This window comes from Typha angustifolia, chromosome 15 (assembly GCF_048772165.1).
Source record: "Typha angustifolia cultivar Huaian chromosome 15, ASM4877216v1, whole genome shotgun sequence".
In the NCBI taxonomy this organism is placed as follows: Eukaryota; Viridiplantae; Streptophyta; class Magnoliopsida; order Poales; family Typhaceae; genus Typha; species Typha angustifolia.
This window is the reverse complement of record NC_133253.1, coordinates 19,686,043-19,710,459: the sequence shown is the minus strand read 5'-3', so window position 1 is coordinate 19,710,459 and position 24,417 is coordinate 19,686,043. Positions and strand designations below refer to the sequence as shown.

The 24,417-nt window shown below is 38.2% G+C and overlaps 4 protein-coding genes across 10 annotated transcripts; 3 read left to right on the top strand and 1 right to left on the bottom strand.

Moving 5' to 3' along the window:
* The first annotated feature begins 739 nt into the window (after positions 1–739).
* Positions 740–5,864, top strand: LOC140778986 (alanine aminotransferase 2-like). Its single transcript, XM_073123917.1, has 15 exons — positions 740–1,244; positions 1,770–1,820; positions 2,218–2,268; positions 2,381–2,446; positions 2,529–2,590; positions 2,898–2,971; positions 3,058–3,162; positions 3,251–3,361; positions 3,729–3,866; positions 4,277–4,351; positions 4,505–4,625; positions 4,710–4,864; positions 4,989–5,063; positions 5,234–5,437; positions 5,585–5,864. The coding sequence occupies exons 5-15, from the start codon at positions 2,569–2,571 to the stop codon at positions 5,699–5,701; spliced, it is 1,197 nt and encodes a 398-aa protein (XP_072980018.1). The 5' UTR covers positions 740–1,244; positions 1,770–1,820; positions 2,218–2,268; positions 2,381–2,446; positions 2,529–2,568; the 3' UTR covers positions 5,702–5,864.
* A 2,756-nt stretch (positions 5,865–8,620) lies between these two features.
* On the top strand, positions 8,621–16,714 carry LOC140777643 (AT-rich interactive domain-containing protein 4-like). Its single transcript, XM_073121894.1, has 15 exons — positions 8,621–10,028; positions 10,140–10,331; positions 10,508–10,561; positions 11,044–11,132; positions 11,207–11,480; positions 11,594–11,650; positions 12,138–12,169; positions 13,412–13,547; positions 13,630–13,803; positions 13,959–14,582; positions 14,677–14,814; positions 15,117–15,215; positions 15,734–15,834; positions 15,933–16,023; positions 16,280–16,714. The coding sequence occupies exons 1-15, from the start codon at positions 9,885–9,887 to the stop codon at positions 16,403–16,405; spliced, it is 2,331 nt and encodes a 776-aa protein (XP_072977995.1). The 5' UTR covers positions 8,621–9,884; the 3' UTR covers positions 16,406–16,714.
* A 137-nt stretch (positions 16,715–16,851) lies between these two features.
* LOC140777645 (E3 ubiquitin-protein ligase RSL1-like) lies at positions 16,852–18,099 on the top strand. Of its 2 annotated transcripts, none has more exons than XM_073121895.1 (2): positions 16,852–17,780; positions 17,880–18,099. In XM_073121895.1, exons 1-2 carry the CDS (start codon positions 16,999–17,001, stop codon positions 17,953–17,955), a joined length of 858 nt encoding a protein of 285 aa, XP_072977996.1. In that variant the 5' UTR covers positions 16,852–16,998; the 3' UTR covers positions 17,956–18,099. The 2 variants fall into 2 exon arrangements, with proteins under 2 accessions (XP_072977996.1, XP_072977997.1); XM_073121896.1 differs by having other exon boundaries at positions 17,858–18,099.
* Positions 18,100–18,213: 114 nt separating this feature from the next.
* LOC140777817 (bHLH transcription factor RHL1-like) lies at positions 18,214–24,217 on the bottom strand. Of its 6 annotated transcripts, none has more exons than XM_073122195.1 (9): positions 23,864–24,217; positions 21,261–22,271; positions 21,123–21,179; positions 20,914–21,009; positions 20,656–20,814; positions 20,441–20,506; positions 19,676–19,741; positions 19,527–19,595; positions 18,214–18,835 (listed from the first exon to the last, which is right to left on the bottom strand). In XM_073122195.1, exons 2-9 carry the CDS (start codon positions 21,975–21,977, stop codon positions 18,473–18,475), a joined length of 1,593 nt encoding a protein of 530 aa, XP_072978296.1. In that variant the 5' UTR covers positions 21,978–22,271; positions 23,864–24,217; the 3' UTR covers positions 18,214–18,472. The 6 variants fall into 6 exon arrangements, with proteins under 6 accessions (XP_072978296.1, XP_072978297.1, XP_072978298.1 ...); XM_073122196.1 differs by having other exon boundaries at positions 21,261–22,267; XM_073122197.1 differs by having other exon boundaries at positions 23,959–24,217.
* Between the last annotated feature and the right edge of the window lie 200 nt (positions 24,218–24,417).

Below are 24,417 nucleotides of genomic sequence, written 5' to 3'. Positions count from 1 at the left end.
GATAAGACCAGAGGCTCCACCCACAGCATTCCACCGATAGCCTGGTTTGGTTGGAATAGCTAATTATAACTAATTCATGTAACTAAAGCAGAAGTACTATTCGGCATATATTCCAACTTTACCGCCGAATAACTTATCCCTATGCAGGGAATACGACCTGGATAGTCTTTTATATAAGATAATAAGATTTTATGAAGAAGAAAAGGAATTTTAGGAGAAATGATAAGCAAAAGTAACCAACAGGAGTTGATTTAATTAGGCGAAGATCCCGTATCATTAATCGCTAACCTACTATATAAAAGGCGTCATCTACGTCCCTTCTTCCACCTCTATAAATAACTACACATCCTAAAACCCTAACTACTCCCACCTCTCTATCTCTCTTCCTATCTCTACCTCTATAGCAATGTCTCGTGCTGCCATTAACACCTTTCTGTCCCTCGGGTTGGTTTTATTCCAGTCTCTAAATGTACGCTTTTTTGTTTAAAATTCTTTTTTCTCAATCGTTTGGTTTGTTTGATTACAGTCGGCGATCTTATGCCGTGGCGGCTGCGGCGGATGTCCCACGTGCATCGACAGTGGCTGCTTTGACGAGGGCGGCGGCGGAGGACAATGCGGCGGCGAAGCGGGAGATATTTTGGATGAGGGACCCGAAGACCGGGAACTGGATCCCCGAGAACCGGTTCAGCGACGTCGACGTGGCCGAGCTCAGAGCGAAGCTCCTCTCCAAGAAAGAATAAGAAGATCAAAATAGCCAATAGGGCTAGTTTATTAATAAACGCTATTCAACTTTTTCTTTTTTATTTTTTTTTCTCCTTATGGGAGAGAAGATATTGTGATTTTATGGTCCATCTCTCTAGTAATAAAGTAATGGGGAAGATTTTAATGAACAGGATATTCGAATTAGAGGCTTCAGATCTCATTAGTTACTAATTATATTAACCAGGTTTAGACTTTATTAGTTTAGCCGTCACCCTTCTTTACTGGGTTTCGCTCGGAGACAAGGTTGGCCGCTTTAATATAAATTTCTCTTGAGAGTTGCTCGAGTTTGCTTACACGAGTCAAGCCTTTCTTGCACGTGTCAACGAGCCATAGAAAAAAGAAAAAGAAAAAACCGCTTCACTGCCACCATCTAAGAAGCAGCTATCTACTATTCTCTTCTTCTTCCTCCTCGCTCTCTTCTGAGCAAAACCATGTCTTTCATCAAAACTCCCGCTGTTACTCTCGAATCCATCAACCCCAAGGTGCGGTTTCTTCATCTTTCTATGATTTTTTTTATCCATTTTTGCGGCATTGGGCGAAATAGTGAAAGCCTTTTGTTCCAGACCCATCAGTGAAAAGTTTGTATTATGGCCTTCATCTGCAGTTGAATGTTTGTGGGCTTCGTTTACTTATTGAACTATATAACTTCATATGGATGAAGGTCTTTTCTACATTCACATCTGTTGGTTCATAGGTCTTTTACACATATACCCTCTAAAATAGTATACGTATAGACTTCTCTACTTATAATAGTATTCAAGTATATTAACAATTTTTTTCTTTCTTTCTTCCAAAACATTATGAAGTAAGTCACGCGTGAGTCATTTATGGACGAAAAAAAGTAACGGAAAGAGATTTGAAAAGTTCTTGAGATGGGCATGTAATTAAAAAAAAAAGTTAAAAAAATGTATGTGAAAATGAGCTATAATTTAGGGGTGCAAGTGGAATTATTGTTCATTTTTACAAGTTGACAAGTCCTGGCTTGCTACATTCACATTTTCTTGTAGGTTAGGAGATGCGAATATGCTGTTCGTGGAGAGATCATTAACCATGCACAGGTATATACTATCTTCTGTTTCCTTCCTTTCCATTTTATATCTCTATTGAATACTTATGGGATATGTCGATAGGACGATGGTAAGAGATACAATAAATCATGATTCATGTTTATACACCTATTTTGCTGTATTGCCAATATAACTATCATGTTCCGTAATGCTGCACTAGCTCTGATGATCTACCTGTCTAAAATTTTAAATTTTACTACCTAGCTATATCACTTGTTTACATTCCAGTGAAAGTCCGATTAATCTTTTCCTAAGTCAACTAGGACCTCTTGAATACCATTCTTTAAAGTTCTTTAACAGATAATTAAGTATCTCTGTTGCTGGTATGACTACCTATTCTGTAGATCCCAATAGTCACTAGTATTTGACTTGTGATTTCTACATGCAGCGCTTGTAGCGGGAGTTGGAAACAGAGCCAGGTTCTCATCCCTTTGATGAGGTGAGCTGTTAGCTAATATAAAAGTAACATATTTATTTTTATTGATTGTGTAATCTTTCTTTTCTGCTAGAATACCCTTGTTATGCTTAATTCATCTGTTTGTCTTTTGAAGATAGTATATTGCAACCTTGGAAATCCCCAAGCTCTTGGTCAGCAGCCAATTACGTTCTTTCGTGAGGTTGATATGCTGACACTTGATGGACCTTTTTTGCTTGCACATTAATTAGTATTTTCTTATGGAACTCTAAATTGATCAACAGGTTCTTGCTTTATGCGAGCATCCAGCTCTCTTGGACAGAGATGATAATCTCGCTTTATTCAGGTTCATGAAAACTTGTGATCATTGAAGAGCCTTACCGCATGACTTTTTCTAATTTCTGTTAGAATTTTTTGGAATCAAAATACAAGATGTCGATATGTGAAATTATGGTCAGAATTGGAAACAGATCCTGTTAGATCTACCCTTCAATGGAAACATCTCATATAAATTTATTTACATTGGTGTAATCAAAGAAAAATGAAGTTTCTCTATAATTGACACATTTCATTGTGTAATCTTGTCAAGAAGTTTAGTCGATCGATGATTTTGCAACTGTGACCTGAATTTTTGCACTATTGTTGCAGCTCAGATGCCATAGCTAGAGCATGCGAGATTCTAGACTTGCTTCCTGGTAGAGAAACTGGTGCATATAGTCACAGCCAGGTGAAGACATTGTTGGTTCGTCTTGAAAATCTTATTCCTTTTTTATACTATCGTCCTGAAGACAAATGCATTCTTCTTAAAATCAGGGTGCCAAAGGCTTGCGTGAAGCAATTGCAGCTGGAATTGCTTCTCGTGACGGTTTTCCATCCAATGCAGATGACATTTTCTTAACAGATGGAGCAAGCCCTGCAGTAACTATTGGAACTCCATTAACTATTTTCTACCCTTTAAGGGCAAATACAGATGATTAATCTTCCTATCTTCTAATCCTTTTATCAGGTGCAGACGATGATCCAATTACTGATAAGGACCGAGAAGGATGGCATTTTGTGTCCTATCCCTCAGTATCCTTTGTACTCAGCATCAGTAACCCTTCATGGTGGTTCTCTTGTATGATTCTATCTATCTTCTGAAGAACATTTCATGTCAATATGTCCTCATTAGCAGGAGTTGAACACCTTAGAACTTGGTCTATATAATTCATAACTACGTTCACGACCGGAATTTTATGGCGTGCTTTAAATCATGGGTGCAATCTCTTTTTCAAGAAAAAGGAACTAATGCACAATTCTAGTCCATGACACGTTATATATGAACCTGATATTTGAGTGAAGTCCTCAATTAATTGATATGGCTAAATTATACATATTCAAGTTCCAAGATAATTTCTTCGTTCATCCACGTTTCCTTCAGTACAGTCTTCATCCACTTGGCTGTTTGCCACTTTGTTAACTGAATGAACTGCTTGGCTTGCCAGGTTCCATATTACCTTAATGAGTCAACGGGTTGGGGGCTTGAGGTTCTTCATCTTAAGAATCAATTGGAAGGTGCTTGCTCCCAGGGTATAGCTGTTCGAGCATTAGTTGTCATAAATCCTGGCAATCCAACTGGACAGGTTTGTGCTGAGATCAATTGGTAATTCTCTCTGCCCTGAAGGGTGAAATTCTATAAGGTATTTGCATGTATAAGAAGTCAGCAATGCGCTACCTGCCTCTGAACTGGCCAAGTTACCAGCCCATTTGCTCAACAGAAACATAAGCAAGCTCAGTTCCATCTTTGAGGCTTGCTGGTTTATATATAGTACCCTATTATAGCTAAAAGAACATGTAGTCATTTTGAACACTAATGCTTTACTTCATTTTAAATACATGGACAATTTGACTTGCTTGTAATGTTTGAAACTTATTGTGATTGATTGATGTTTTAACTGATAAATTATGTTTCATATGCTTTCACTTGTAATATCAATTTGAGTGTTTCTAATATTTACTAGCGATACTAATAGGTTAGTGTAATTTTCTTTAGGTTCTTTCTGAAGAGAACCAGAAGGAAATAGTGGAATTTTGCAGGAAAGATGGTCTGGTGCTTCTGGCAGATGAGGTGAATAGCTACTTGTACTATTTTAATCACCTCATTGCAAACTAGGTCGTAATATCAACATTCTTAAACTGGTCTATAGACTGTGAGAAAGACTTAAATTAACATCCTCTCAACATGAAACAAGCCATTTTTTTTTATTTGCTTGTCTTACAGGTGTACCAAGAAAATGTTTATGCTGGTGATAAAAAATTCAATTCTTTCAAGAGAATTGCCAGATCAATGGGATACGAGAGGGATGAGCTTTCTTTAGTATCATTTCATTCAGTTTCTAAAGGTGAGTTTTCTTCTTCTCATTTTTATGTTGAATAACGATTATAACGGAATGATCAATCTGGTGGCAATTAAAAAACTATAACAGGGTACTATGGAGAAGGTGGGAAAAGGGGAGGTTATATGGAGCTCTGTGGTTTTAGTACTGACGTAAAGGACCAGATTTACAAAGTGACTTCTGTAAATCTATGTTCGAATATCTTGGGTCAGATTCTTTCAAGTCTTATCATGAATCCACCAAAGGTGAATTCTGTTATATAGCTACAAGAGAGTTCATGAGATTTTATGGAAGAATGGCTTTGTAGCATTTCGATGCTTGCAAATTAATGCTTCAAGCTAGACAAAATGATTTGGTCGAATTCTTCAGGTTGGAGACGAATCTTATGAATCTTTCACTGCAGAAAAGGAGAGGATACTTTCATCTTTAGCCAGGCGTGCTAAGGTTAGTTCATTGTCATTCTACTTTTTTAATCCTACATGATTCCTAAGTTATTTATTTCTTCTTTTTTTTAGTCTCTTAACCCCTAGAAGTATGTTCCATCTTGAGATCGATCAACCAAGGTTTATATTAAAACAACACAATTAGCTATCTCTCTCTGTTATGGATCACAGGCTTTAGAAGATGCATTTAACAAATTGGAAGGTGTGACTTGCAACAAAGTGGAGGGTGCAATGTATCTCTTCCCAAGACTTCAACTGCCCAACAGGGCAATCAAAGCTGCCAAGATAGCTAATGCAGCTCCTGATGCATTTTACGCACATCGTCTTCTCGATGCAACTGGAATAGTCGTCGTCCCTGGATCAGGATTTGGACAGGTCAGCCTGCTACAATTCAGTTTCATGACTGTCTAGGGATTAAAGGATTAGATTGGTTTCCTTAGGGAAAAAAAAGGAAACAAGATGAAGTGCTTATATCGTTGCATGTTATGGTATTTCTGACACCTCTATTTGCTTCCATTGAAGGTCCCTGGGACGTGGCATATCAGATGCACTATTCTTCCAGAGGAAGACAAGATCCCAGCCTTAGTATCACGTCTCAGGGGCTTCCATTCCTCGTTCATGGAAGAGTTCCGCGATTAATGGCCGCTGCTGATATTATGTCCTCCGTGCATGAATGACCAAGCTTGGCTTCAGGAATGCTCGTCGCACTGAAACTAGAAGAACGTAATCCATCGTAATCATTCAAACATATGAGATCATGCAAATAGTTCCGAGTACTTTTGGTTTTATAATATAGCCATGTACATGTGTGATCTAGCAACGTCGCTTTTAAGACTTTGGATAGGATGATGATGGTGATCTAAATCTTATCTAGTATTAGTAGCATTTGAGTTCGAATGCGAATTTACAATCTCGTGGCCGCTATATATACTTGATCATGTGGCAACACTGCTAAAAGTGCGAAGTCTAATTCAAAGCTTTGGTTGCTTCATCTTTTTAACATAGACGATTCCCTTCCCTTTACGGCTTTACCCAGAGCAGTAGCCCATGGGTATTGAGGCAGACAAAGTTCCTCGTCCCGTCCAAATCCAACTACAGATCGACTTGAATCACGAACTTTCTCTACTACCCATCAATGATGCCCTTTGAGATAACGTTGGTATATGTGAGGAGGACGACATGCACCCCCATGCAGAGCACCATGGTGAAGATTTACCCGCCAACAATCTCCGATAGCTCGCTTCGAGTGAATCGCATGGCGCAGATAACTGTGGAGGGGAACAGAGTGGATATTAATTTGCTTTACAAGAGCATGGGAAGGGGGAAGGCAATGCTGTTTGACTAATCAAAGGGGTGGAGTTGAGGAAGAGGTGGGGAGATGATGCTTCCAATTAAGGAGATTCCTTTGTTCAGTTATAAATGTTGTCTCCTTAAAGTTCCCTTTCATGTTATAACTTTCTTGACATTTGAGTTATATCTACCATCTTCTTTAAACATTTGATTCAAATGGCCTTTGTGCAACTAATGCTTAGTTTCTAAAAACTACAGAAGTATTCATTAATGACCTTACGTTTCCAGTTTCTTCTCTGTTTTCCTTTAGGGTGCATCCATGCATCTGAAGAAAAAGCTGGGTAGAATTAAGGACTCGCATGTATAACATTTAAACGTTGATCACTTAAATTCTGGCACCTTCCTACTCTATTGACTCCTCTGTGCTGGGGGGTGAACATGGACATGGTTACCAAACAACTGCTCGAGCACTTGGAGGCTCCCCTGAGCTTGTACCAACTACTTATGGGACTTCTTGCAGTCTTGCTAATTTGTCAACATCATTTTGGCATACCATTAATGCTACCATAACTTCCAAACTGTTATTAAGTCTATTTACAACTGCCAGAAAAATAAACTTGGATTCTCCCCGTCTAGTCTATCGAGTTCCAAATGACAGCAGCGTTTTTTTTTCTTTTCCTTTCTGAAAATAGTCGGCAAATTGAATTTAAATTAAAAATTATTTGGAGCCTAGATTTGTAAAAACTTGAATTGAAGTCATTTAAAAGTTCAAATCTAAACGATGCCCTTACTGACATAAGGCTTCAAGGATCCATTGCATATGAAAATTCCAATTCGACTGGCATTCAATATAGCATAGCTGATAATATATCCGAGGGCCAACCCAGAAAAGAAACTAGGCCCTGTCTGAGGAGGACTGGGCCGACTGACTGAAGCCTATCTAATCCATTAAAATAAAGTTAAATTATGTAATCAGCTGATAATGCCATATTTAAGAGAAGGGCAAATTATACTTCACCCCATTTGATCTGGTTTGGATTCACTTTACTCCTTATATAATTATTATTTATATTACTTTATTCTCTTATAATTATATCTAAATTAAAATTATTATAAAGATAATTATTATAAATAAAATTGTATAGATACAAAAACATACATTATTTTAATAAATTTGTCATATTTATTATCAACGTATTTAATTCGCATCCATGTAATTTGATTAAATATATATAACAAGTTGCATTTTAATCTAGATTAAAAAGGATTAAATTATTATAAATAAAAAATATAGAAGGTGAAGTAAATTTATACCTAATAATAATTAGAGTAAAATGTAATTTGTCCACGAGCAAATTCGTAGTTACAACTGGGTTGCAAAATAATGTCCTTTGATGCATATGTTTCACTAAATACTGCTAATTACTAGTCGACAAAACTCCACTCCAACATGTGAAAAACTTTGTCATATGCTTCCAGGATTTCAAGTTCGATAAGAAATCTAAACTAATATTCCCCCCTACGACTTCCATACTACTCAAGTCTTCTTCCAAATATTTTATTAGCAGGTATTTTGTAGATAAATAATAAGTTGACTGCAACCTACGAAGGAATGGTCTTATAATTTTTCACAAGAAAATAATTTCCATAATACATCACTGTTTGCTAGCTTATTATACTATAAGTTTTGCAGGCCAGCACAGTAATTCTTACTCGTACTATCCATCCCATATAACTAGCATTCTCTTGGTAATTTTCTCACTTTATTCTCACAGTCAATTTATCTTAATAATAAATTATTATCTCATGCAATGATTTATAAATCACCTTCGGAAAAAGAGCAATTTGTTAATCACTTTTTCGACATATTGGTCTTAGTTTGAGATTTACTGAGGTGGCAAAAATTATAATAATTTTAAAAGTTGTAATAATCTTAAAAATAATTTATATTATGTTGTACAGCAGAATCATGTAGCGGTACTTTAGCTAATAACTCTCATAATTAAAATAAAATAAAAACTTCCATAACAAACCTTCATCTTGTAGTGCATTAACTTTATTGGGAAGCCCCACCTGAAAAGGACACCATGCTATATAGAAAACAATTGAGAAGCACAAGTGATCAAGAAGGGCAACTTGGTAAAGAGCTCCTCTCATGTCTACGCACGTGAGTTGCCGAGCTCCACCACGTGGATGCCGAGAAGTCTTCCCCTACGAACTTCTCCTTTTTACTGCGAATTTAAGACCCCTTCGATCGAGATGATCGAGGCCTCAAATCCAACATCAAATCACCGATGGATTGAGGAGAGAGAGAAAGAGGGGCTTAGAGGGATTGCGAGATCGGGTTCGTGCCATACGATAGCAGCAGCAGTTGTTATTAGCAGTAATGAATCGAATCCGAAAAAAGCGAAAAAAGGAAGGAAAAAAAAGAGAGAAGGAAAAAAATCCAAAAACCCACGACCCAAATCCCAAAAAGAAAACATACCCATGTCGAGATTTCTAAGAATTTATACTCTCCACACATCAAAATCCAACCTTTTATTTCTCGCCCCCTCTTTTCCAGTAATTCCTCTTTTCCGTCTTTTGGTACAGAGCGGAGGACTAGTTGTAAAGAGTTCGTGGTTATTTTAATTCCTGGGCGTAGTAATTGTACCACCTTATAATCTCTGATCTCCGAATCTTTTGGTCGTCCCTCTCTCTATCTCTATCTCTATCTCTATCTCTCTTCTGGATTCTTTTTTTCTTTTTTGGTTGGTTTCGGTCTTTGGTTCTTAAATCCAGTTTTGTCAAGGGATAGATTGGTATAACATTTTTATCACTCCAATCTCCTCTGCTATCTTTCATTGGTTTTGTTTGACTCGGCGTGTTCAGGAGGCAATTGTCTGGGTTTGGTTACAAAAGGTGGAATTTTTATCGCATTGGATGGGTTCGCGTTCGATTCGGGTGTGGCTTTCTTGGGGGTATAGATGGATAGAAATAGTTGTCGCTCCTCCTTTTCTATGATGAGAGGATTATTTTTTTTTTAAAATTTGAGTGTGATTTTTAAGGACAAGCGGTGTGCTATTAGGGTTCGGTTCTCTCGTCGTTACTTTACTCTTCTTCCCATCTCATCCCCCCTTTTCTGGGTCTCGGGTTGCTTGTTGGGAGAGCTCGGGAGGCGTTCTCTTGCGGAAAAAAATCATCGATTCCTCTTCTGAGTCCTTGATTTCCGTCGTTTTGGCACTTGGGATTCGCTATTTCACCGATTTGAGAAGATTTTGAGGCGATTTCTGAAGATTTTGATCGTTCTGCTTGGTGGGTTTTTGTGAGAGACTGGTCCTTTTGGCTCTGATCTGATTTCAGATTCTGGGAAGGAGGAAACTGCAACAGATTGCTCTGAATCTGGTTGACACGGTGGGCAACTATTCTCTTCTTTTGGGTTGAAGCTGAGATGATCGCGGCAGCAGCTATCCGCTGCTTCTATGGCTTCTGGCTGAGAGGAAGACGAGATAATTAGCTTTACAGATTCTTTTGCTGGTGTCATTTGTATCCAATGTCTCATTTTCAAGGTTTCGCAAGACAAAACTGTAGCCTCCTTGCAGTGTTATGTGGGAAGGTCGCCGATAGATCGACGGGGGAGGCTAAGCATCAATCTTTGTATCCCTTTCCAGACCTTGCTTCATCCGGGCGCTTAGAGGTTTCATGCGTCCTGAATTTGTTTCTTTTGACTAATTTCTGCTAAGCATTTTGGGTCGTCTCACTCAGAATTATTCACTAAGGTTTCGTTTCTGCTCTCATACAATTGCAGGTTACTTCACTTGTTAATCCTACTTTTGATAAGTTTTGTGAAGCTCAGAGACTGGTGCAACCAAACTTTTTGTACTGCCAAGGAGAGCAACTTGAGGATGAAGAAGAAACTGGGTCTCTTATATGGGGAGAAGTTGATGCTTCTGAACCTCAATTATTTAGTTCATTGATCAGTCCTCCATTACCCACCATTGTAAGGCATATGATTCTTGTGATTCTCTTAATTATTAAATTCTTTAGTTCGAAGAATGCCAGTGTTGGTGTAATGCCGTTGTGTTAATGCAGTTACAACCCCATATTGTGGGTTGACTTTTATCTCTGCACACACTGACTTTTTGGTAACTTAATCCCTTGAGCACGATGATGCAGGTTTATTTGGAGGCTCCGAACAGTGAAAAAATTGCTCAAGCACTTCACTCTAAGGTGAATAGTCGGGAATGCTACTGAACTACTTTGCAATGCTTTTCCTCTTACAGATGTAAATTTTGGCAATGTGCTTTTAGGATCTAAAAGTATGTTGGTGCATTATTTCCTTTGTCCTTCTAGAGGTTCCAGGTCTTTAATTTGGCACTTAAGCACATTTAAAGAAGATTAAAAAGTTTCCCTTTATCAGTTTGCCTATGTCATTTTCATTTTAAACTTTGAGTGCATGTACTTCATGAAGTTTTATTATCTTATCTTTTTTTTTTTTTTTGGGCTCACACATCATTAGTATCTCCTGCTGTTCTATGTTTTAATTTGACACACACAAACACAAACATACACAAACATATATATATGGTGGTTTTTATCTGTTCTCTTTTTTTACTGATCTGATTCTGCATTCCTTACTATTGAAGTAGATGTTCTTCATCAGGAAGTCCTATCTCTTTGCACTTCAAAATTACTGTTTTCTCTGTTACCAGGGGGTTCCATACATAATATACTGGAAGAATTCATTTTCATCTTGTGCAGCTTCTCATTTTCGCCAAGCTTTGCTCGCAGTTATCCAAAGGTATTACTCCTTTTGTTACTGTTCAACCATATAGAACTTAGGATGATCTAATGGTTGGCTCCCTCTGGATGCAGTTCATGTAGCCATACATGGGATGCTTTTCAACTTGCACATGCATCCTTCCAGTTATATTGTGTACGGAACAACCACATCCTGCCAGATAATAGTCAAAAGGTTAGTGGTAAGCTTGGGCCCCGTCTACTAGGAGATGCTCCAAAGATAAATATAACTCCGCCTGAGAAGGATATTGCTGAGGAAGAAGGCCTATCTGAAGCTTTTCCTACAGTAAAAGTTTATGATGAAGATGTGGACATTAGACTTCTTGTTTGTGGAGTACCCTGCACATTGGTCAGCTCGAGCTTCCTTTCTTATCATGTTTCTTGTGTGGTTCTATATTTCTATTACAGAAGGTAGTAGATTAAGCTATACATTGTTTTAAGCAAAGTTATCTTGTCTTCCAGGATGCGTGTCTGTTGGGTTCTTTAGAAGATGGTTTGAATGCCCTTTTGAATATTGAAGTAAGTATGGATCCGAAGGAAAAAAAAAGGAAAAAAAAGGCTATGGAAACTCTAATCTATCTTTCCCGTCAGCTAACTAAGATGATCAATCCACCCCTTTCTTGTATTTGCTTTTGCATGAAACATCATCATATGACCTTGTGTATGAGAATTCCAGTTCCAAATAATTGGTTTGCAGATTGTTTTCACATAAAGCTTTCTTGCAGAAACTAGATTATCTATTTGGTTAGCCAACGAAACCAAACTTCTTTTAAGATGATATCTGTTAGCAGTTGCACTTGAACTTGCAGTTCCATTGATGATGTAAGATTTTCAAGCTGATGTGAGAAATAAAAATTTGATGGATGAAAAGAAATATAAAGATTGAGATATTACATGCTGCTATCTTTTAGGATGAATTAACTACATAAAGATACTTCTACTTGTATTAGTTTTACTGATATTTTGAAAGTAATATCTCTTCTAACGCTTCTTGCTATCTTTGCAGATTCGTGGGAGCAAACTCATGAATCGAGTGAGGTAATCTGAATTTTTTAGCATCGATATGATTAATATCTTGTAGAAATATTTGCATAGAGATAGGTCAACTTTATGTTCACACATCATACCATAAGCAGTTGCATACCAATTTTTGTCTATATTGTAACATAAAATAATAGAATGTTGTGTGTTATTACTACTTGGCACCCAACCCTTGCTTTCTTTACATTGTTCAAAGACCATCTTGTTGGTAATTTACACATCATGCTTTAAACCACATACTTGGGTTAAATCGATCATAGACTTGAAACAGCCAAATTCTCTTAATTAAACCTCAGCAAATATATAAATAAGTAAATAACTATAAAATAAGATAAAGTTAAAAATAATAAATGGTCAGAGCTGTACCAACTTATTAATAAGCTTTACTAACCTATCTTTGTCCTCTCTTTCTTTCTCTGCCACTTCAGTAAAATTGTCACATCATTAAAATTTCTGACAGGGCTATTCCTTCCTCTCCTCCCGTGATAGTCTCTGAATCCCTCTTTTTTCTCAAAGAGAGATGGAGACTGGAGGATGACATTTTATGTATTCTAATATAAGTACTAGAATAGAAGACTACTGGAATGGGAGATCAAGGTAATGACGTACCTGAGACGGACCAATTTGGTGTTCCAAGCCACGAATTTGGGGAGAGAACCTTGGAGAAAATCCATGAAAACTCCTCCTTGTTCTTTGCGGGAATTTCTTAAATGAGCCCTCCTATTTTCTTGAAACCTCAAACGAGCAGAAGAATGTGAGGGAGTCGGTCATGAATAGGAGAGGAGGGAAGGGTTCCATTGGGTGAAGACAGATTTCAAATTTTGAATCTTTTCTTGATCTTTGGGGGATTCTGTCCCCCGACGGTCATATCGTCAGATCATGGCATCAGCATTATAGGAAGAACATGGGTGTTCCGATACACTGTCGAGCTAGTTAAAAATTCTCATCTTCCAACTACTTTGGCTATTGGACTAATAGCCCAAGGTGCTTATAGAATATTAACTTTAATGTAACATAATGCTCAGTAACTGTTATTCTGGTTTGATAACTCACTATGGCTCTGCTCTATCAAGCTGGGCAATTCTTCCCAGTGTAAAACATGTATTGGATTTTATATATTTGTGCAATGAATGTCATAAATGCCATTATTTCCAGTCACATTTTCTTGTATGATTTTTTTCCATTGAAGTTAATGGCTTTTGAGCTGGAACTTATCAAGATGGTGTTCATCTCTGGCAGTGCCACCCCACCTCCTCTTCAAGCTGGGACATTTACTCGTGGGGTTGTGACAATGCGCTGTGATATTACAACTTGCAGTTCTGCTCACATTTCACTTTTAGTCTCTGGTAGTGCACAAACTTGTTTTGATGATCAGGTACCCAGTTCTTAATATCTTCCCCTTTTCCTAGACTAATGTTACCTTCATGCTTGCTAACTTAAATGATGGTAACTTGTAGCTTTTGGAATGCCACATTAAGAACGAGCTCATTGAGAAGAATCAGCTAGTTCGTGCTCTACCAAATATCGAGGAAGACAAGGCATCTTTGCTTGAGCCTTTGAATTCTGTCTCTATAGCCTGTGGTGCGTCTGTATTTGAAGTCTGCTTGAAAGTCCCTACGTGGGCTGCGCAGGTTGCTTTCTTACCTTTTTAAAAAAAAAATTATTTTCCTTTTATTTGGTCACACTGCCGGATAGCCATCATACTTTTAGATTCTTATTATTATTTTGTGTATTCATTGAATCGCTGTCTTAGAGCATAGAAATTTTTGTCTTGTCATGTGTTTAGGTTCTGAGGCATCTTGCACCAGAGGTCTCATATCGCAGTTTGGTTACACTTGGTATTGCAAGTATACATGGTACTCCAGTTGCTTCTTTTGAGAGGCAAGATGCAGATCGCCTCCTTTTCTTTTGTACAAGGCAGAGGAAAGATTTTAATGTCGAAGGTGATGTTAAGTTTCATCTACCAAGATGGTCATCCTCTCTTATAAGGTCTAAACCAGGTCTAAAATCAAGACGTATGAACTCCAATATTTCTGGTGAGAATGGAGCAGCAGGTGGACATGCTGATCAGGAAGACATGAAGGAAAAGTGCCCAACTGAAGGATCTCCTGTTCCCATTTCATCCGTTAATCAGAGAACAAGGGTTGCTGCATTGAGGCCCATTCCTCACTCACGGAAGCATAAAATGCTTCCTTTCTTGGGAATGGCTGAACCTTATCTGCATGAAGGAAGTCAGGTTAAACCTAACTTGCCGATTGTTCCCGCTGTGAAGCATACTCCAGTGCCTGCTGCCCCAGCAACTCACAGGAAGTCCTCGGGGTCGCTCCATGCTCAGCAGATAATTTCATTAAACCCACTACCAATGAAGAAACATGGATGTAACCGGTTGCCAATTCAAGTTTGTCCTGAAGTATGCTACTTGAACAATCTCTACTGTTGGAATTTGGAAATACTTTAGAATCAACCTGGGTAACCTTATTTTTTTTTAAAATTTAATTTTGCAGGAAGACTTCTTGAAGGATGTCATGCAATTTCTAATTCTTAGGGGCCATAGTCGACTTGTTCCTCAAGGAGGAATATCTGAGTTTCCCGATGCTATCCTTAATGCAAAGCGCCTTGACCTCTACAACCTGTATAGAGAGGTTAATCTTCTCATCTACTTCTGTCTCATTTGCTAATATGCTTTTTTGATTTCTGGTGTCAAAATGAGCCCTCAGGCATATGACCTGGACAAGGAGCCACCTCTAAATGACACCAGGAAAAGTGAATTTATGTTATGGAATCTCCCAGCAACTGCTTGGGAGATTGAAACTCATGATCAGTCCATACAGGGCTCCATGTTTCTAATCCCTTCTTGATGGCTACAAGCTGATGACTGATGTCCATTATGTATTTGTTGACCTGCAATTTACAAGTATAAGTTAGAAAGTTTTTCTTGTGCCAGGTGGTTTCAAGAGGTGGTTTTTATGTCGGAAATGGCATAAATTGGAAAGGACAAGTCTTTTCAAAGATGCGCAACCATACTGCGACCAACAGAATGACTGTATGTTTCAATTTCCATATATACTTTCTTGTTTATAGTGTTATATTACTCTATTATATTCCAAGTCTGACACAGAAGAATTATGGTATCTTTTATGTAGTATTTAACTATAAAGCTCAGAGCAGTTTTTTAATTCAAAAGATAACATGAAATATATGATCAGGTGTATCCTAAGCCTATTTCACTGTCAGGGAGATTTTAGGTGTGCATATTATTTATTGCTGTGTTGCTATTATTGGCAATCTAATTTTCTTCAATAAAAGGATAAATAAATGGTGAGTAATTAAATTAAATTCTATGAGAAGCAGACAACAAACCTACTTAGTACACGTCATTCATCGTAAGGTGGATAAAGCAGTTGATTCATTTAGTAGGTGCTTGATCCACTCTATAGAGTATATATACAAGCCATTTTGTTGATTGCTTTACTTCTAGTGTAATCCCGTATCTGAGTTGGATGGTCCATTAGAACTCAAGTTCTTTAACCTTTTATTATCCTCACAATTCCCTTTATATAGGGTGTTGGAAACACACTGAAAAGACATTACGAAACATACCTGTTGGAATACGAATTGGCGCATGATGATGTGGATGGAGAATGCTGCTTGATGTGTCACAGGTTTGCGGACCCAATTTGTTTTTACTTTTTACTATCATTCATTTGGTCTTTTTTTGTTACAATCAACTGACAGAGGAGTGTGGCAAGTGTTTCTCCAGTAGTGCGCCGGGTGATTGGGTTAATTGTGGATTATGTGGTGAGTGGGCGCACTTCGGCTGTGATAGACGGCAGGGCCTAGGTACTTTCAAGGTGAGTAGCCTAAAATTCACCAAATACATTTCGCCTATCAAAGGATCTTTCTTCCTTTATATTTTGTACTCATGCATTACGGACACGGCATGCACATCATCTAGATGAAATTTGAATTTTGAATCCATTCCAAACTTTGCATTAGATTAAACAAATAGTTGACTCAAATCTTTTTGTTGTCTTCAAATACAATCTTTATTAGGCTATGGATTAGATTATGCATCTCACTGCATGATTTCATTTGCTGTTGCGACAGGACTATGCGAAGACGGACGGATTGGAGTACATATGTCCCCACTGTAGCCTAACAAACTATAAGAAAAAGCCTCAGAAGTTAGTTAATGGTTTTTCAAATACACCAGCTGTTTCGCGGCATGTTTAATTCTTTTCTTTTTTTTCCTTTATTTCTTTAACTCCTTTTGCCCCTTATGTTGGAGGGGTCTGATGATAGTTGAGTGGCGGAGGGAGAGGGAGAGGGAGTTGTCTAAATAGGTGTAGAGGTTATTATGTAATTTTCCCATTGTTGTTTCAAGGTTTAGGTAGGCCAAGATCTCATATAGCCTGTAACTATACAGAAGTAAGGGGGTAAAAAAAAAAAAGGGAAAAAAAATTAGTTGCTCTTCCGTAAACACAATGTATCATATTTTTGTTGGTAAACTCTCTCCTTTACAGGTTAACTTCGTTGCTCCAATTATTATACGAGTTGTGGAGTTATCTTCTAATTGTCAGAAACAAATATGCTAAAATTTTCTTCTTCTTCTCAAGTATATTCTTAAATGTTCATCGAAAATTTGCATGCGTGCAAATCGATACTTTTGCTCTCCGGCTCCTCGTTACCATCGATCTCAGCACGCGAGACATTAATCAAACACATCGGGAATGATCAAAGCAAGTCTCTATCTACCATAACGACCACTCAAATTCCTTATATTCATCTATTAATACACACCAGCTCAACGCCTAAGAAGGCAAGTAATGGAAGGGTCACTCTACGCACAACAAGTAGATGACTTCTACTTCTCAGCACTTTCCAACGGAGACGAGGAGCTTTTCCCCATATCCGACGAGAAGTACGCCGAAGAACTCCAGCTCCAAGAAGTGCTCATGTCCGCCACCGTCGCCTCTCGCTTTTGCTCACAAGCACTCCCACCACCGCGGCCGCCACTTGTTCAAAAGGTTCGCCTCACGGGGGTGTGCTCTTCATCAGCTCGAACCTTCTGCAAGATCTGCATGGAAACTGCGGTGATATCAGAAATGTTTCACAGCAGCAACTGCTCGCATGCCTTTTGCCGCAATTGCTTAGGCCGGTACATCGCTGCGATGATCAACGGCAACATACCGACGGTTAGATGCCCAGAAATCGGATGTAAAGGCGTGTTAGAGCCAGAATTATGTCGAGAGATAGTACCTAAAGAGGTGTTTGAGAGGTGGGTAGATGCATCGTGTGAGTCTATGGTTCTTGCGTCGCATAAGTATTATTGCCCCTTTAAGGACTGCTCGGCGATGATGGTGAATACCAGAGAGGAGGCGGTAACGCAGTCGGAGTGCCCAAGTTGCAGGAGATTGTTTTGTGCTCGGTGTAATGTTCCATGGCATTCAGGATTGAGCTGCAACGAGTTTAGAGGGTTGGGGAATGACGAGAAGGGAAGGGAGGATCTCATGCTTATGGAGGTTGCAAAGAGTAAGGCGTGGAAGAGGTGCCCCAGGTGCAAGTTCTTTGTGGAGAAGACAGAAGGGTGCATGCACATCACATGCAGGTATATAAAAGAGAGGCTTGCAATTAAATTTGAGTCTTGATATATATATATATATATATATATATATATTTTGACAGATTGGTTTGACTTTTGCTACAGGTGTGGCTTCGAGTTTTGCTATGGATGCGGATTAAAGTGGAGTATAACTCATGCTTGCTGTGTTAATCAACGTTGATACTGGCAACTGGATTTTCTTGTTATAGATAGAAAGAATTTTGGAACCAAAGGAAGTTATTAATTCTGCTTTGCCTGTCATTTTCTGTACGAAAGAAGAAGGGGTTAACACATATTTTGACTCTTCTTCCATCTCAAAGTGCAATATTCATCTGAATCTTTTAGCAGTTAAGTATACTAGACCTCCAAATGTAGACGAGAAATTATTGTCTACGGCTTTCTGAGAAGGCATTGCACACTCATATCAACTCGAAACAAGTTGGACAAACAAAATAATTGAACAATACCATTATAAAAATACTTAGATACATAGCATGTCTCAGTACACGTCTATCAGCACAAGCTTCAGCCAATTATTAGTATCTACATGTAGAAGGCTCCATATCAGCATCCTAAGTGAAATTAAAACAGACTGCCTACAAAAACAAAGTTTCTTAAAAGCAAACAATCTACTATATTAAGAGGAAAGAGAGCAAGTCAGTTGGCTTTCCAATGCTTTTGGTTTCAGTTAGGTTTTGTTAATAGATTTCAGAGCTTTCTTTTCCAACGACAGCTCCACTGCAGCCACTGGCTCCATCTTCTGCAGCACTAGACTCAATGCGAGCCCAGCTGCAGTTAGAGATTGCATCATGGTCCAAGCCTGGTTTGCTTCCTTCAGGGGGGATAGCCGAGGAAGAGGAGCCTTTCTGATTGGATATTGCAGCAGCAAGAGCAACTGGCATGAGGCAGAGACCTTTATTCTGAAGGTACTGCATCGCAGTGGTGACGTTTGATTCCATCAGCTTCACAACTTCTTGCTCAAATGCCAAGCTATCCTGAGACTCAGATAGATCTAGCCCTTGTCCAACTGATGAAGATGATAGAAGCAGACTGCCAGAACCCTGCATACATAGATAACCGAAAAACACCACATCAATCTGAAGGAAAGAACAAATGTTATGAAGAGCTCATATTAGTAAAAAGGAGAACCAAGGCAACTGCTCAAAAGGATTAGAGCAAATTGCAATCTAGTGCATTGAGAATCAATTCTCCAATTTTAGTTATATTTTTTCACTGATTGTGTATACATTCATGCTTCCTGGGGATCCCTGAGAAAGACAACAGATGACAAAAATGGGAGCTTATTGTCGTCCTCAAATGGATCTGCCTTTCATATTTAAGATGATAGGGGTAGTAGTAGTCAATAACTGTGTTCATTTTGTGCATGTTCTGCATTTAATAGTGACCAACACAACCAATACAATACGACAGGAGTCTAACGTGCATCCAGGAATAAGAGCAATTGAACTCAATAATCATGCCCTTCTGAATCATTGATATGCAAAAGTACATGCCACCCTTGGCTATCCATATATCACTGTCTCAGAAGCCACTCGACACAACAACTGTTCTTTGCAGATTTGAACAGCTCAAGCTGCTCAACCCATCTTATAACAGAAAATTTTCACAAGAGATAGCTTGCTAATATGACCAAGACAATCCAAAGTATTAAATTGTCACAAAATGATCATTTCCAAAGACGAAAGAAGAAAGATCTCAACTGTAGAAATTGGGAATAAATTGAGATGACACCTCAGACTGCGAATCTGTAAGAAGGGGAACAACTGCTCCAGCTGCACCCAATCGGCTCATGCTTAAGACCTTCATTTAAGACATAACATTAAGTGTCAGTACTTGAGTAGAATCTTCTGATGATCCAGAAACAATGTCCTCATTCAAACCTTGACTTGCAGCTGAAGGAATTTCACATAGTCAATAATTTCATCAAGCATTGATGCTTTATCTGCCTGCTCAATAGTTGAAGATTGAAGATTCAGCATAAATCATTGATAGATAGAGAACAAGAAAAACCATAGTTATTGAAAGAAACACGAAATAATGTTGCAATATTAGGTTACTGAGTCTCATTTTATTATAGCTGAAAACCCAAAACGATCCTATCACAGACGAGATCCACCTTCCCAACAAGTTTTAACATTAGTCGTAAGCTGTAACTGTAGCTAGTTTGGTTCGGTTGGTTTGCTATGGGACCATCATAGGTATACAATGAGTTTGAGTTTGGATTGGCATTTTTGGATATGTTAGGTTAGCATCTGGTCGGATGAGATATGCATTTATCATGTTAGCTATGGATTGACCCTCAATCCTATCTGAGGTCATCCGATTTACAGGTAATTTGCGACCTATATAACCTAGTCTAAGCTACAATTTGGCCATTAATATCTTATTACATCTACTATGGAGATCAGGCCTCAATAACATGACCTCACAGATAAAACATAGTACAACAGATGAAAATTCGTGTTCCAACATCATTTGCTCAATTTGCACTAAATCCTACAAATTTTTTGTAAGCATCATGCAGGATGACCAGTCTTCGGAATTGACTACTCATGGTCCCCATCGCATACTGAACTAACAACAGAGAAAAGTAGGATTGCAAGCAACCAATGGGGACATGATCTGCAGAGACAAAAAGTTAGTACCTTGTTGGAGTTTGGGACAAGTTCCTGGAGATTCTTCATTCTTTCTGCAATTTTTTCTCTTCGAAGCTGCATGAACAAGTAACTGTCAAGTATGAGACACTTCTTATAACAGCATATGGAAGTTTTCTGAAAAAGGAAAAAAAAAACCTCTACAACCAAAAACAACTCCAATCTGATGAGCTTATATAACACGTGATCCAAAATCATGAACTCACCCGCTCTGCAATACTATGAGGATCGGTAGCCTGACCACGGCGTGCTCTGACACGAGGCTTGATAGCTCCATTACAACCATTTCCGTTCATTGGACCTAATTGCGACTGAGTACCAAATGAATTATCCATGTGATGCTTGCTAGGATTTCCGTCAATAGACTGTGACAACAAAATAGGGGAAAATAAAATATCCCTCTCATCATGCGAAAAAGTGAAACTATGATCAAACATATTAAACCAACATTTAATGGTGAAAACCTGCTGAGGGGTCTGTACTCCATTTGGTTTTGTAAATGTCATTTGTGGCCCAGAAGCAAAAGAAGACAGATAAATGTTGTGAAGGCCATTTGGTTCCTGCAACATCACACAAAAATAAACTAATAAATTCTAAATAAAAGAAAAAAATTTCCAAAAAAATAAATAAATGTTAATAAATGTGGAACTAGTTGACTAGTTTGCTTCATCACTTTTATCAGTTGTCCGGCAGTTAAAGAAGGCACATGGTTGTTGTGGAACTTGTGATTCTGCAATATCATTTGGACCAAATATTGGGACTCAGATGACCTCATTAGAAGAGACTATAAAATCCCAGTTTAAGTACTCACATCTAGAGATGGTGAAGCCAAATAGTTCTCTGAGAATTTACTATTTTCAGTGCATGTTTTCCTCAAAACATCATCACTTTCTACCCCTTGAAACCCAAAAGCTTGTGATTTTCTTTGTCCCATTGCTGGACCGGTTGGATATGATGAAGGCCAAATAGCTGAAGCTGATGAAATAGAGTTTGTATCAGCAATAGATTGTGGAAAAACAGATAATTGGCTGCCGTTGCTCTCAATAAAATTAGAAACTGCAAGTGCACTATGAGGCAATGCAATAGGACATGATGAACTGAATTCTGAGCTAAATGATCCAGATGCTGAGTCACATTCTATCGCCCCTGGTAATGCGTAACAACCTTCAGAAGTCCCAATATCTTGCAGTTGTGGTTGCAACAGTTGTTTATGTAGCTTATGCTGAGATATGGTACAGCCAGGACGTAGGCCCTTGTCAATGCCATACTCTAAATTTTCGTTGATGAATATTGACGATGTATCATTGGGCTCGTGAAATTTCAAATGGTCAATAGATGCATTCCCTACAATGTGATTTGAAGATTGCATGTATCTGGGACGGTTCCTTCCATCCCTCTCACATGCTTCAACTGAATTAGCAAGCAAATTATCACTTCCAGATGCAGCATTCCCAGTCAAAGATAATGTGTTAGGTGCATTAGCAGGCCATGTTGGTGTTGGAAGGAAGGTATCAATAAAATCATCCATTCAAATTTCTTGGTGATTTTACTTCGCTGATACGTTGTGAGAAGTTGAGAAAACTTATGCTGGCAATTTGATGAAATGAAATCTTTAGGTAACTAAGGTCATATTCCCCACAACTGATACTATGTCAACAATTCTATGATCAAGTTTCATATGAAACAGAACAGTCAACAGATGATATATGGTATGTCCTAACAAAATCTGAACTGTCCAGTGCTCAGTAAATAGAGAACCCTTGGCTTTGGTAAACTGAGCTCAAGTGTAGATGTCTTCTGAACCCAATTTCTTGACCCCTATCTAGCATGACAAGGAATAAGTGTTAGCTATTTAATGCTGCATGATTAAAAGTACTACTCTATAAGATGCTAACTTAATCATCAAAGGAGAAAAAACATGATTAGCTTAGAACATGAGAATTATTGTATGATCCATTTTCCAAGCAACCAATGCTTACTAGCAGCATACACCATGACTGGATTAAAACATGTATTTGGCCATAAGCAACTATACAAGAACCTAAATTTTCTTTAATGCTCCTTATATAACCCACAAGTGATGATAAAACTCAATTAGGATCAGTGAAGTGATAAAATTTGCCTCTACTACCAGTCCTAGCAGGAAGGAATTTTTTCTACTACCTTAAACTAGCCTCTGGAACTTGCAACATTATATGATAGAGAATGCAAACAACATTCTGGAATGGACAAAAGCATCTGGCATATGTGATCTCCTCTGTAAAGCCAAAAACACTAGATAGAGCTAAACTTTAACAAAGATTCAATAAAGCAAGATTCATCTCACTAGCCTGCTAGAGAATGTCTGCAACTAGTTTAGCAGTCGAGTATCATATATAGATATTTTGTCATCTTTCTATATTCCGAAGTTTCCACCAGATTCTTACATGCAAATGAGCATACCAAAATGCTTGATGATCAGTTAAGAGGAGTAATTTGAATGAGAAGTGGAATGGAAGATCTCTAGCTCTTAGACATGTAGGTGGCAGCACTTGAGCATGCCCACTTCTTTCCTAATTTCACTCTGTTCTCCTCTATCACCTACCGTCAAACTCCTCTCCACCACTGACCTGCCTTCCAATTTTCTTTCCCTTCCTATGGCCAGCAGCATGGCAACAAGTGCAATTCACTTTAGCAATTTTGAAATTCCTTCACCTTCTTCCTCATTGCCTCATCAAGATCTGCATTAGACTCCAGATTTTGTTCTTTGCACTCATGCTGTAAGTTATAGCCAACACAAAGAACATTCATTCTATTACAGGTTGGTCCAGTTGCTGACCCTATGATTCAGAGGCTCACATATGTTATTTAAATAAAGTTTCAGGATTTGAAAAACATATTGTTCAATAAATAGACATTAAAAACATGATTTTTCTTGCTTGTTTCTACAATATCCACAACCCCTTAAAACCTAACCAATCTAGAAGTATACTAACTCGCACGATCTTATTATAAACACTTATAGTATGAAGTACTAGTTTTAGGTCCAATATACAAACTGTCGAGTAACATCGACAATCTAATCATAATATACAAATCAGTATTGATCCCCAAGATCATATACAAGAAAGTGACATACTGACACACTGCAATCAAACCCGGACCACTCAGAAGAAAGTGAGAATAATCGAAAAGAAATTGAAAACTATTAGACCCTCTCTTCTCAATCCAGGACGCGATGAAATCAACGAGAACAGACTCCAAGATCAAAACTTGAACCAAACCATATGAGTTAAAACAACAGAAACTTACAAACAAACAAACAAACAGCTGAATTAGAGAAAAAGCCACGGAAAATTCCATGAAAGGGACGCAAGAATTGAACCGCAAAGAAAGAGGCAGAAGAATAACAGAAGATAAGTCTACAAATAATACCAGTACACACAAAAATTTGCTACTATTTCACCAGCCAAAGCAGTCTCGCGAAAGACTTCACGAGCCCTAACCCTAATTTGGTGCTAAGAACCCACCGACGGAGCCAAGAGAGTAAGCTCCGACGCAAAAGACGAGATCGCGAAAGCAAATGGGGAAGAAAAAGAGCAGTTTTAGCTTCCTATGCCGGAGAAGCGGAGACTGATGTGTCGCTCCTTTCAAGTGTGAACGCGGACACGAGATTAATCTATAGTGTGATTCTTCTTCATTTTAGAAGGTTGTATAAGCGAATCGTCTCAGCATTCCTTCGATTACCAGTAACCCAGGTTGCAGCCGCTTTTGATTGTGAGGTCATCAACGGTAAGAATAATGTCTCTTTACAGAAAGTTTTAGTTGTAACATTGTAGCTAAACGTGGATGTGAATAACTAATTAGTCTTTCAATAAGATGTAATACTCCATATGCATATTAAGTCTTCCTCTAGTGGATACCTGAAGGATAGACTGAGGAAAATTTATCAATTTGCAACTGCTCAAGTCTAAGTCACAGTAGATATT